At 59.3% G+C, this 13,169-nt stretch overlaps 1 protein-coding gene across 1 annotated transcript; it reads right to left on the bottom strand.

Annotated features, from left to right (window-relative positions):
- Nucleotides 1-1,324: 1,324 nt before the first annotated feature.
- Nucleotides 1,325-13,051, bottom strand: GDF6 (growth differentiation factor 6). The gene is made up of 2 exons (XM_042786326.1): nucleotides 12,637-13,051; nucleotides 1,325-2,278 (listed from the first exon to the last, which is right to left on the bottom strand). The coding sequence occupies exons 1-2, from the start codon at nucleotides 12,971-12,973 to the stop codon at nucleotides 1,407-1,409; spliced, it is 1,209 nt and encodes a 402-aa protein (XP_042642260.1). The 5' UTR covers nucleotides 12,974-13,051; the 3' UTR covers nucleotides 1,325-1,406.
- Nucleotides 13,052-13,169: the final 118 nt, after the last annotated feature.

The following is a 13,169-nucleotide window of genomic DNA, read 5'->3' as shown; positions in this document are numbered from 1 at the left end:
TAACTTCAGAGTTGTAAATACTTGCATTATAGTGAGGTAGACAGTAAAAAAAAAAAGTTCTTTTCTCCATTATTAGCACAGAATTTAAATCTTGTAATAATATCTTAAGGAAATGATAATGTTAAGTAAGGATGAAATATTTGATTAATGCTTAATTCTGTACAACTCAAATATAAACTTTTAAAAATATTAGAAATTATAACATTTCGAGTGCATATAATGTTTTGTACATTAAAAAAAAAAAAAAGAAATGCATGTTGTTCATCTCCATTTTGCACTTTTCAGTCTGTTTAAATAAACAAATATTTACAACTTTTATATGAACAACACTGCATCCAAAGCAAAATGTGCATTTTAAATTATTGCTCCTGGTCGAGTCTTTTTATTAGCATTTTATATTATTATTCTATTCTCTTTTTTTTTTTTTTTTTCCACCAGTTTGTAGCTCTGTGAAACCAGATAAGCCAACAATTCTAGAAATCAGTGGGGAAAAGCCTGAAACTACGAACATAATAGTTACATTAAGAAAGGGCTAGGCATGCTTCGAAGTGCGCTTTCCACATGTGAAGCCACAGCTGAGACCAAAGGTGGGAAAGAAACAGAAATCCTACATGAAACGCCTTTTCCAGCACAACATTTGCGTATAATACTGCTGCAGGTTGCGAGGACTGCCGAGCTAGAGCTACTTAGAGATCTGGCACTGGCACCCTTGCACTGTTCGTGAAATCCGAAGGAGTTTCCTTTCCAATCCACCCAGGTTGTGCTTTCTGCAATACTTCGCTCTTCACAGTTTTTCATTGCTGTCTTAAAATAAAACCTAACTGAGCAATTTTAATCCATTTTTTTTTTTAGCTTTTCTCCTTTTTTTTTTTTTTTTTTTTTTTTTCCTTCCTTTGGGGGGTTGAGGGGCCGTAGGCTATTTCTGGCTGGTAATCTTGCAGGAATGTGAAAGAGAGAGGGCCGAAATGACACAGCCCTCTCCAGAGCAACTTCAGAGAGAGGGCTCAGCCCGCTCCCTCTCCCTCCCCCGACTCTTTTTGTACTTGGTAAATTGCCTTCACCTTTGGAGGGAGGAGGGTAGATCGCCAGATAAACCCCGGGGGAGGGAAGGGACGCGGGGAAGAGACCCGGCGGGGGCCCCGCCCGCTCGCCCTCCCCCGGGCGGGAGCCGCGGGCCGGCGCTGCCCGAGCCGCCCCCCCCCCCCCCGCCCCGGTCCCTCCCCGCCCCCCCCTCCGCCGGCCGCCGCGGGAATGAGGCGCCGGGGCCGCCGCCCCCCCCCCCCCCCCGCCGCTCCGCGCGCCGCTCCGCGCGCCGCTCCGCGCGCCGCTCCGCGCCCCCCGCGGGCGCGGGCCGCCGCCGCCGCCGCCGCTGCCATCTCCGCCAGACGCAGCCCCGGCCGCCGCCGCTACCTGCAGCCGCAGGACTCCACCACCATGTCCTCGTACTGCTTGTACACCACGTTGTTGCCCGCGTCGATGTAGAGGATGCTGATGGGAGTCAGTTTGGTGGGGACGCAGCAGCTGGGCGGCGTGGAGCCGGGGTCCATGGAGTTCATGAGGGTCTGGATGATGGCGTGGTTCGTGGGCTCCAGGTGGGAGCGCAGCGGGAAGTCGCAGACCCCCTCGCAGTGGTGGGCCTCGTACTCCAGCGGGGCGATAATCCAGTCGTCCCAGCCCAGCTCCTTGAAGTTGACGTGCAGCGGCTTCTTGCTGCAGCGCAGCCGGGCCTTCTTGCCGTGCCGCTTGCCGTGCCGGCTGGCGAAGGCGGTGCGGCGCTGGCGCCGGGGCGGCGGGCGGCGGGCCCCGGGCGGCGGGGGCGGCGGCGGAGCGCCCAGCTCGGCGCGCAGCTCCCCGAGGAGGCTCCGCCGCCGGGCGCGGGTGAAGACCACCAGCAGCGCCCGCTCCTGCGGCGGCCGCGGCCGGCGCCCGAAGCCCAGGCCCCGCAGGTCCAGCCAGCGCGGCGGCCCGCGGCCCGCCGAGGCCCGCAGCTCCAGGCACAGCCGCCTCCCCGGCCGCGGCTCCCGCAGGCCCTGCCGCACGTCGAAGACCTCCCAGCCGGCGGCCGGGGCCGCCCGAGGGTCCAGGGCGCGGGAGTCGAGCGGCCGCGGCGAGAGGCAGGGGAAGAGCTGCATGTGCAGGGGGGCGGCGGGCGGCGGGCGGCTGCGGGGGGCCCGGCGGAAGAGCCGCAGCTCGGCCCCCACCAGCTCCTCCGTCTCGGAGAGGGTCGATACATCAAACACATACTGCTGCCGCCTCAAGGGAGCGGGCGAGAGATCGTCTGCGAGATAAAAAATAATTACAGTCAGTCGCGCTCACGGAGCGGGGGGGGGGGGGGGGGGGATCTGCCGAGAGGTCTCTGAGGAGGGGAGGGGCGGGCAGGGGCTGCGGCCGGCCCTGCCCGGGCCGCTCCTGCCCCCCTCACCCCTGGACCGCGACCGGGGGCTCCGCTGGTAGCCGGGACCGGGAGAGGGCGGAGAGAATGAGAAGAAGAAGGAGGAAGAGAAATGGAGAGGGAGAGGGACAGAGGGAGAGGGAGAGGGAGAGGGAGAGGGAGAGGAGAGGAGAGGAGAGGAGAGGAGAGGAGAGGAGAGGAGAGGAGAGGAGAGGAGAGGAGAGGAGAGGAGAGGAGAGGAGAGGAGAGGAGAGGAGAGGAGAGGAGAGGAGAGGAGAGGAGAGGAGAGGAGAGGAGAGGAGAGGAGAGGAGAGGAGAGGGAGAGGGGAGGGGAGAGGGAGAGGAGAGGAGAGGAGGGGAGAGGGAGAGGGAGAGGGAGAGGGAGAGGGAGAGGAGAGTAAAAAAGAAAAGAGGGAAAGGAGGGGGGGAAAGAGGAAGAAGAGGAAGAGGAGAGGAGGTATGGAAGGACCCGGGGGAAAAGAGGGAGAAGAAGAGGAAAAGGAGGTATGGAAGGACCCACACCAGACAGGAGACTGCTCTCCTGCACCAGAGGCAGCCCTCACTCCATGCACATCCTCTGCCTGTCAGCCCTGCCAGCAACGTAGGACTGGCAGTGTTTGTGTGCTCCTGTGCGTTACGCACCCATATATACACATACGCATCCAGATTCTCCTTCAAGAGAAAAACCTGGACTTCTTTTTTGACACATTGGTGTACAAAGTGCAGCTCAGAAAGCAAACCAGATTCCCCTGAGCTGCTTTCCAATAAAATGTTTACAACCCAGCAAATACAAAAATTCCCAAAGCCCCTGGGTTTCCCCAGAAGCTAGTAAAGCTTGTGTAGATTTCAATAGTAAAAGTGTCACTGGAGCCTCTGTTCAGCAGCCCCTTCGCGGGTTTTCCAAGATCAGCCCGCTCCAGAGGTAGAAACGGAGACTAAAGAAATATACAGCCCCCTGTTATTTATTGATATCAAAGGTCATTGTGATTCCTAATCAGTGTATTTCACAACCTCGGCTCTACCTGACAGGTCTGGGGGAAACTGCTGGGGGGCAGGAGGAACAAGGGGATGATTTATGCAAAGCAAGACCTTCAGACGCGCCCCGGCAATGTAAAAATCAATGCGGATTAACATGCAGTTAATCAGTGCGGATTAGCGAATCGCCCTGCACTGCTGCGTGTTGCCCCAGACGCCAACAGGGAGATGGAGCGTGGAGGGCAGCAGGGACGGCGGGAATTGCTGGGAAAGGGACCTGCCCCGCACCCAGGCCACGGGAGCCCACGGCGGAGCCTGCCTGCCGGCCGAGCGCATCCCTCCTGCCCCGCGGGGAGCCGCCGTGGGAAGCCCCGCCGCCCACGCCGCGCACCCACGCGGCATCCCCGCGGCTGCGGAGCTGGGTGCCCGCCGGGAACCGCACGCCTGCCCTGCCTCCGTGGCCCTGCCGCGCTCGGGGAGGGGGGAATTCACGGGCCGGAGCCGCCCCCGCGGGGCGCGGGGCGAAAACAGGTCAGACCCACCCTTCAGACATCGGCGAGGAGTTCGGACCCAGGCCCGGAGCATCCCCGCCCCCGCCTCCCGCCGCGGCGGGGCTGCTCCTTCCCCAGCGAGGAGCGCATCCCTCCGGCCGGCCGCGCATCCCTCTCGGAGGGGCCCGGGGAGGGTGTCTGCAAAAACCACACACGCAGCCCGAAAAATGTCGTCACAGCCCCAGGTGACGGCAACAGCTGCTCTGTCGAGCTGCTGACGGGAAAAGTGAAACCCAGCGGGAGCTGCTTATGGGCGCTGGACTGGGCAGGATTTGGCCCACGGGTCACTTGTGGGTCTGGGAGTGTTTTTTCTCCCTTCACCGGGGACTGAGGTGCGCGTGGGTTGCGGGAGGTGGGTCTTGCAGCTCAGGAGAGCTCAGGAGCAATTGACCCTTCTACAGGGGGGTCCCGGGCAGGACTGGGGACTTCAGAAAGAAGGGGCTATGCATCCCTCGGGCAAGAATGCGTGGGTCCCCTTCCTCCTTCTCCTCCTCCTCCTCGCCTTTGGCTTTCCTTGCGCCCAGCATCTGTCAATTGTCTGGGCAGACGGGTCTCCTGGCCACGCCGAGCTTCTCCCACCTTCCTCTGACGGCTCCAGCGACCGTCGAGGAAACCAAATCAGCACCTTCCCCTACCCTTACCCCCACCTTTAGGGTGTGGGCAGAGCCGGGCCTGGGCACAGCCCCGCTTTTAGGCCATCTCTCTGCTTGGGGGGGTGGTGGATGCCAGACTTGGTTTGAAAAGGGGATGCTCGCCCTGTTTGTTACTCCTCGTCGCCATGGGGTGGAGGTGGGGGGATCGCTGCCTCCAGCCCGCTGTTCCTCCGGAGCAGACACCCCCCTCTCCTCCCCGTCCTACTCCTTGGCCGGCGGCCCCGCCCTGGGGGCCCCCGCATCCCTGCCGTGGTGCAGGAGTGGGGTAGAACTGCCCGGCCGTCCGGGCTTTCGGGAAAAGAGAGGGCAGCCCTTTCCCAGGGGGGTGGGGGAAACAGAGGTGACAGCGCCTTCACCCCACACACACCCCCCGGGAACCCCCCACGCAGGCGGGCGCCTGAGGCTCGGGGAATCAGCTCCTTTGGGGGTGACATCCAGGCGTGCGGGCCAGACGGGAGGACAGCGGGGAGAGGCTGAATTCCCGGCGGATTCCCGCTGCTGAAAGCGCTTTATAAAGGGTCTGCAGCCCCCGGTCATGCGGCGGGGCGAGGGGTCGCCAGCTCCGGTCCCGCGGGTGTCCGAGCCTTGCTGAGGGGCTGCGCCTGCAACGCGCTCCCCAGCAGCATCCTTTGAAGCTGGAAGCTTTGGCGAGGGCTGGAAGCTTTTGCGCGGCCTCTCCGGCTGGCTCGCTGGCGTGGCACGCTGGGGACACGGCCGAATGGCAGTGAAATGTGCCCTCGGGCGAGCGGGTCTCCGAGCCGGGTTTAGTCAGCACCGACTCTGCGCTGGAAAACTCCCACTGGTTCATGCAGCTGCCGGCGCCCGCTCCTCTCCCCGAAAGGGGCAGGGCTGCCGGTTGTTTCAAATAAGCAGCTCTGAATCCGATCAGATAAACGCTATTTATTCACTCTTGTAACCTAATAATTCCAGATGAATACATAATCCTAAACCAGTACTGGCTCGCTCCCAGCGCAGTCGAGAGGGTGGGAAAAGCAGCGGAGGGCGGGGAGGGGAAGCGGTACCTCCGGAGCCTCCACAAAGCGGGGAGAGACGGGGCTGGTTTGGGGACCCTTTGTTCCAGCGAAGCTGCCGCCTTCCCAGCACACAAAGAGCGGCAGCAGCGACGGCGTGGGGACACCCCGGCTGTCCCTCTCCCCCCGTGTGAGGAGCACATGCGGACCGGGGCTTGTCCTCTGCAGTTTTCCTTTAAACCCGAGGAGCGGCTGGGGTGAAATCCGGGGTTTCTAACAGCCAGCTCGAGATCTGCCTTTTTCTCAGGCCGGTTGAGGCTGTCATTGCCGTTATTCCCGTTACCGAAATATTTGGAGAGAGCAGCAAAGTCATCTCACATCCAGCCGGGCTGGGAAAAAGCCACATTGCAGAAAATGCACCGGAGAGGTGTGTTTTGTATTTTGTAACGTTACTTTAGATGACTGTTAGTCACGCAGTAAGTATTAGTTTTATTTCGACTCTCCGTTGGTTATTTTTTTCGGGCGAAAATACTGGGAGCGGGAAGGAGGGCGAGAAGAAGGGAGTTAAATCCCTCTGTGGGATTTAAGCGTGTGTCAGCGGTGGGGGGGCGAGGGCAGCCCCACTCCCCTCTGCCCTTCCCGAAGCGGCCGGGCCGCGCCCGGGGGGGGCTGCACCCCCCCTCACCCCCCCCCCCTTTACCCTCCCCCCCGCCTCCTCCCCGCTTTTCTCCACTTTGCGGCGGTTTTAGCGTCTCCAAGGTGAAATGAATGACTGGGCTGGGACGTTTCCTTCGGCTCCCGGGGTGAAGCCTCTCTCCCGCTTCCCGGGTTCGCTTTCTCGCCGGCAGCCGGGGCTTTGAGGCGAGCCGGGGGTTAACGAAGGCGACACAAAGTTTCCCTTTTCATGGCAGATCAGGTACCGGGCTCCCAGCCAATTCATCAGGGCTCAGATCTTAACTTTACATCACTGCAAATTATACCCAAACCACATTCAAGAAGAATTTCCCCATTCCCAAATTCTCTTTCAAGCCATATTTAAACTCGCAAACCAAAAGCACATTTGCAGTTTAAAGACCCTTCGCAGGCGCTCGCTCAACAATAATCTGGAAATTAAAACATATATCCCCCATAATTGCGAGGGGCTGCCCACACGTTGTCTGCAAAGTCGCAAGGCTGACAGGTATTGCTTTCGGAGCATTACCCGAGCTGTGGAAACAAGGGGCTGACTCTCCATGTGTGGTATTTCTCCGGGTTTCAATTCCGCATTTCCCAGCGCCTGCCTCGCCGTGGTTTTTTATTACATCGGCTGATTAGATTTAAATGTTTCGTTCGCTTCGCTATCGAGTAACCGGGAAAGACCACACCTTCCTCGGACGAGTTCCCAATTCTGCCAAAACCCCGGAGAGCTGGTGGAGGGCTGTTTCTATTATTTATTTATTTATTTATTTATTTATTTATTTTCCCGGAGCGGGAAGGCACCTGGCCGCGATATACCTTTGATCACGGCGTTACCGTACCTGCTCCGGGAAAGGGGGCCTGCCCTCGCCCCGCTCCCCGGCTCGCCGCCACCCCGTTTCCCACGAGCGACACTCGGCCCCGGGGCGCAGAAGGACGCCGCAACACCCACGGGGCATCCCGCGGGGCCTCCGCGTCCCTCGTCTGTCGGCATCGCCCCAGGAGATGCGCTGAGGCGGAGAGGGGTTTACTGGGTGTGTGTGTGTGTGTGTGTGTGTGTGTTTCTACCTGCTGTAACAGACCTTAACCAAGTCCCCTTCCCTTTCCCCGTTTGCGGCGGTTTCGCTACCCGAAGTACTTCGATCGAGGAGAAAGCATTCCTCCAAAATGATTCGTGTTGAGAAAATCGGACTGAATATTCCCAGTGCTCGGAGCTAAGAAATGGAGCGAGGGGACGCTTTGCAGGGTATTTCTGAGCGATATATGTGGAAGCGCCGGGATACAGCAACACAACATACGGATCTGGCCACGACTAGCAAGGACTGAAACGTCCTCTTTCGCCCAGAAACCAGATTTCGGGCGCGGAAAGACACCTCAGTTCCAGCCTGTCCCGAAATCGCAAGGAAAAGAGCATTTCTCCGACCGGTTGTTTTGGGTTTAGTTTTTTTGGGGGGGTTGGTGTTTTGTGGGTTTTTTGTTGTTGTTGTTGGTGTTGGTTTTTTTTGTTTTGTTGTTTTTTTTTTTTTGTTTTGTTTTCTATAGGACTACGAAGTGAGGAAGGAACTGAGGAGGACGAGGAGTCCTGCTGCCGTGCCCAACTCCGGGATTGCGCCGGGCTTTCGCCCCGTGGGCCGCTCGGCTCCCGGTTGGGGCCAGCCCCGGCTGTGGCACGGCACAGTGGAAACTAAACGGCTCCGAAGAGGAGAGCTCGGGGTCCTACCGTCCTCAGGAAAAAAAAAACAAAAAAAAACAAAAAAAAAAAACAAAAAAAAACAAAAACAAAAAAAAAAAAAAAAAAAACAAAAAGCAAAAAACAAAAACCAAAACAAACTTAAAAAAAAAAATTAAACTCGGCCTCTTAGCAAGCCTCGCAGGAGGGCTTATGGATTTAAAAATTAAAAATAAAAGATCAGGATCGGGTCCGAAATGAGCCACCGGAATGGCTTGATAGACTCTAATTAGTCCTTCCCGTTAGCAGAGAGGCTCCGCGCCCGCGCACCGCTCCGCCGAGCTACCTGTGCCGCGGAGCGGCCGCGGGGGCCGCGTCTCTCCGCGCCTGCGGGCTCTGCTTTCCCCAGACCGCCCTCCCCGCCCCGCCGCTCCGCTGTGCGCAAATCCCCGCGCCTTCGCAAAAAAAAAAAACAAAAAAACAAAAAACCAAAAAACAAACAAACACAAACCAAAAAAAGAGAACCCCGCTCCGAAACCCCACCCCCACCCCCCGATTTTCAACGGGGAGAGACGAGCGGTTCGGCCGCGGCTCCCGCGGGGACGCGCCGCCGCCTGCGCCCCGGCTCCGCGCTCCGCGCTCCGCTCCGCGCCCTCCCGCGGCGCGGCGAGGGGGGAACGGGACGGGGGGCAACGGGACGGGACGCGACACCAAACCCCTCGGGCAGCGCGGAGCCGCAGCCCGCTCCCCGACCGCCGCCTGCCCCCGCGCTGCCGGCTCCGCGGGCGCGGAGGCTCCGCCGCGCCGCGCCGCGCCGCTCGCTGCTCGCCCGGGCGCACGGCGGGGATGAGGAGCGGCTGCTCGCTGCAGCGCTCCGGCCGTCTGGTCTGCATTAGTGTTTTTATAAGGGGCTCAAACAAATCGAATACAAGGTCACCAAATAATTAACAGTTGTGAATTCCCTCCTTCCCCATTAAAATACTTCCCTGCTTATATTTCATTTTCCTTCTGCCAACGACAACACTGCCTGGGCAAAGGCGCTGCACAGATTACACTATATTGCAGCTTTCGGTCCACCCAGAAACCCGCTGTTTTGCATAAACATGTTGCACTAGATGAACTTCAAGTGGGATTTACTTCTGCCACATGCACAGCCGGGACATTTCCAGTTTCTGCGCACGGGATCCCCCTTTCGTCCTGCCCCCTCTCCTCACCCCCCTCCCGACCCTGATGGCAGGGGCAGAATAACGATGGTCGGACCCCTGCCCGTCTGAATCAGCTGCCTCTCAACTGGAACGCGAAACTGCACAAAGGGAACGGAGAGGGAAAAAGGAGACGATCTCGACCCACTTCGATTTCCCCGTCTCTTACGCGCGGAGCTCGACATTTCGTATGCGGGCGCGCGGGCGCAGTACCGCGGCTGCGGGCAGCTCCGCAGCCGCGCAAGGCAAAGGCGAGGTGAACCCACGGCAGCCGGCACTCGTGGCATTCCCTTCCCACGGGAGATCCTTTTGAAAACCGCGCTCCCTCGCACGCCGGCTATTTCTTTTTTGTTTTCGGTTTGTTAAGAGCCGTGCCGCGTTTTTTGTTAGCTGTGGATTTGCTTGTTTATAGCTCCCTTCTCCAGCAGCTCCCTCTCATTTCATTTTTTTTTTTTTTTCTCCCCCTCTGCCTGGTGGAGTCCTTGCAGCTCCTAATTGTCCTGCCTTACTGTGGAGCTCCAATGCTGGGGGTCCTGAGGCCAGCGAGAGCACCATCTGCGTTTTAATGAGTTACTTCATGTGCCAACAGTAATTTTCCTACATTCAGCTAGGTCCTGTCTGATCTTGCGACCGTAACAAGGGGGAGCGAGTAGGGGGCGGGAAGGGGTGGAGAAGGGGGAATCGCAAACCCTTTTCCCCCTTTCTGCGCTCTTTTTCTACCGGGGTGTGTGTGTGGGGGGGAAGAAACAAACAAACAAATAAATATATATATATATATACACATATAACGCAGTAGTGTGGCTTTCCTCCTCTCGAGCCAGCCTAAAAGCGATCTTACTAGCTTCAGGCGGGAAGGAAAGCTGGAAGAGGCGAGGAGGAGCGGTTGTTGGTGTCCGCACCGAAACGCGCTGCCCCACGCAGCTGCGGAGGGCGGCGGGACGGGTGGGCTGCTGCAGGCAGCAGCGGGCAGCCGAGCTGCCTTTCCCGTGGGATGCTCTCACGGACACGCAAGCACAGCAGCCCACGCCGCGCGGGACGGGTGTTTCTCGGCAGGACTAGAAGCTGCTTCGTGCTCCTCTCCGGGCTGCTAGTCCCCCCAAAATCCTGCCGTGAAGGATGCCGTGCGGGCAGACTCCCCCGGAGCTGCCGCTTAGGTAAAAAGCAGCCCATCTAATTGGGTCAATTTGGGCGGCTATATTGTCTGCAAATGAATTGACAGAAACTTCCACCCCCTCGCCTCTCCCCGCTTTCCCTGAGCAAAGGCTGTTCATCATCAGCACAACTCCAGCTCGCCAATTAACTGGGCTAGGAGCCCACGGGGAGGTGGGCAGTAAAATAGCTACCACTTCAGAGGAACGGAAGCTCTCTTGAAGTTTTTTGGTGATGTGCCATTGGCTGGTCCGCTTCATTATGGGAGACTAGACAATATTTGATATGTTATGACATGAACACTCAATTAGATCACTGAGTTGAAATACTCCAATCAGTGGCTTGATGCTAAGCAACCCTCAGAAGGTCCAGCAGAAGGTCACAGCCTGTGACACATCAAATCAAAATCAATGGGGAAAAGTGAGGCTTTTCCTTAATCAAACCAGGACTTGTGTTAGCAAATCGCTTCCCCCGGAGTAGAATCTCCCATGCAGCGAGATGAGCTAAATTTGTTAAATTAACTGTCTTTCTTCTGGTTATCAAGAATAAGATGATCTTGAGAGCGGCTCTATCTCCCCCCGGCTCGCAGAATTAACATCCCGTTTCCTCCCCGGCGTGGAAAGCGGGCCGCCTCTCTCCTCACGGCTGGACTTTCGAAACCGTATTTCTAGAAAGTGAGTCCTCTTTCCCCCTCGCCTTTTCGTAGAGACGAAGAAAACAACCCCCCCATAAGGCGAAGACAGAAAACAAAACCCCCTGTCCCCTCTCCCCTCAGAAAAAGCTGGGCGCTTCCGACCGCGGGGAGCACCCACTGTGGGCGCTTCCACGCACCTTCCCGAGCCCAGAGGGACGCGACGGGCACCGGAGCGGGAGGGGAAGAGCCCCGCCGAGCTCCCGCCGTGGGGGGGGGACGGACCCCCTCCCCCCGAGCCGGAGGGGCTGCGCTGTGGGTGCCGACGAAGTGGAGAGGCTGACGGCTCGGGGCGGGGGGCGGCGGAGGGGGGTTAGTTTGGGTTCGGTTTGGGGAGCGAGCGGCTCTTGTAGCTCCAGGGATCCGTGAGGTTTTCCCGGTGCTGCGTTTTGCCCTAAAACGGTTGGGAAGTGGGAGGTGGGCGTGCTTCCCCGTCTCCCGGCAGGTACACGGACACGGTCCCGCGGGGGGGTGGGGTGGGGGGCGCGGGCGGAGGGGAGGGTCTTCAAATCTGGGAGGGGGGGGAGAAAGAAAGAATGCACAACCTTCATTAAGAACCTGTTAATTAGTCTGTCCCTAATAGTTCACAAAACAGGGTAATGAAAAGAAAAAAAAGGAAAAAAAAAAAGGGGGGGGGCCGTTTTGAGGAAAGGGAATTTTTCCTCTGGATCAGCGAGGAACCTCCACCCGCTGCTCCCGGGTAGGAGCGATAAAACAACGAGAGAAAAGCAAAGCAGAGCCCCGGCCGGGGCTGCAGGTCGCGGAGGGGTCCCGGGAACCCCACGGCCCCGGTGCTGCCCGGGGAGAGCGGGGGGGGGGGGGAGGGGGGCAAGGCCCGGGGCCCGGCTGGCCCCTGCCTCCGCCGCCCGCCCCGTCCCCTCTCCCTCCCCACTCCGCGCTCCCCGCCACGGGGCAGCGAGGGCCCGGGGATGGGAGAGCACCAGGCGTGTGCGGGACGTGGGACGCGGCCCCGGGGCGGTCGTCGGGGCCGGGCCGCCCCCCGCTGAGCCCCGGGGCCGGGAGGTACCTGGGCTGCCCCCCCCCCCCCCCCCCCCCGCCAGCGGAGCCGGCTGCGCCCCCGCCCCAGCGCTTCCAAACGGGGCCGGTGCTCTTCCAGGTAACCCCGATAAAGCGACTCAGCGAGAGCAGCTTGAGGCAGCAAATGTTTGCCCTCGGTCAGTTTGAACTTTCTATTTGCCTTACAGCCTCAGCGATAAGAAGAGCAATCCTTTCTCTGGCAGACGGAAAGAAACCAGAAGAGATATCTTTTTTTTTTTTTTTTTGCCTTTTTTTTTTTTTTTTTCCTTTTTTTTTTTTTTTTCCCCCCAAGGTTGCATTCACACCCAAAGTGAGCCTGCAACGCCGAGGCGTGTTTCCCACCACCCTGTGACGATTCGGCGACGAACACGCGTGTTTCTCGCACGCAGCATTTTACGCCTTGCCGCGCTCCGGGTTTAAGCGCCGCGGGGCAGTTTGCTTTAAAATAAACCAACGCGATCCACAATTTACCGAAAGGTCCACTTTTCTGCAATACCGGGGAGCGCGGGGAGGAAACACCAGTGACCGATGCAGCGCGCTCCCCGCCTCCCCAGCGCCAGGCCCCGCGGGACGGCAGCCTCGCACCGCGGAGCGCCGCGGAAAGGGGCGCCCGCAGCCCCGGAGGGACGGTGAGGAGCGCGGGGGGGCGGGGGGGGGGGGCAGAACTTACCTCGTCCCCTGTCTACAAAACTAGTGATGGTGTTGGCGGATTTGGACGACTGAAAAAAGCTGGCGTTGATGCCCAGTTTCTCCGCGATGGAGTAAGTCCTGAACAGAGACAGCATGTATTCGTGGGGTTCCGCCCGTGGGAGCGCCCTGCCCGCGGCGGGTCCCCCTTGCCGCGGGCGGTTCTCCCGTGGGGACCGCGGCACCCTGCGGCCCCGTCCGCCCTTGGAGGAGGCGGTGAGCTCCGAGGCGGCGGGGAGGGAAGCCGGGAGGCAGCAAGGTAAATCCCAGAGGAGGCTGGCGAGCAAGGCGGCGGAGAGCAGGGCCCGGCGTGCATTCATAGCGAGAGGCGGCGGCGGTGGGGAGGAAGAGGAGGGCGGCCCGACGTGCGGCTCCGGCGGCCCACGGAGCGGCGCGGGGACTGCGCGGCGGCGTGGCGCGGAGCGGGGACTGCACCCGGGCGGGCTCGGCCCGCAGCAGCCCGCCCCGCCCCGTGGGTACCGCCCCGCTGCGGACCGCCCCGTGGGGGCACCCAGC

The sequence above is a fragment of the Tyto alba genome, unplaced genomic scaffold (genome assembly GCF_018691265.1).
Source record: "Tyto alba isolate M040663 unplaced genomic scaffold, T.alba_DEE_v4.0 Super-Scaffold_9, whole genome shotgun sequence".
Lineage (NCBI taxonomy): Eukaryota > Metazoa > Chordata > Aves > Strigiformes > Tytonidae > Tyto > Tyto alba.
The sequence above is the reverse complement of the archived record's forward strand: the minus strand, read 5'-3'. Positions and strand labels throughout refer to the sequence as shown.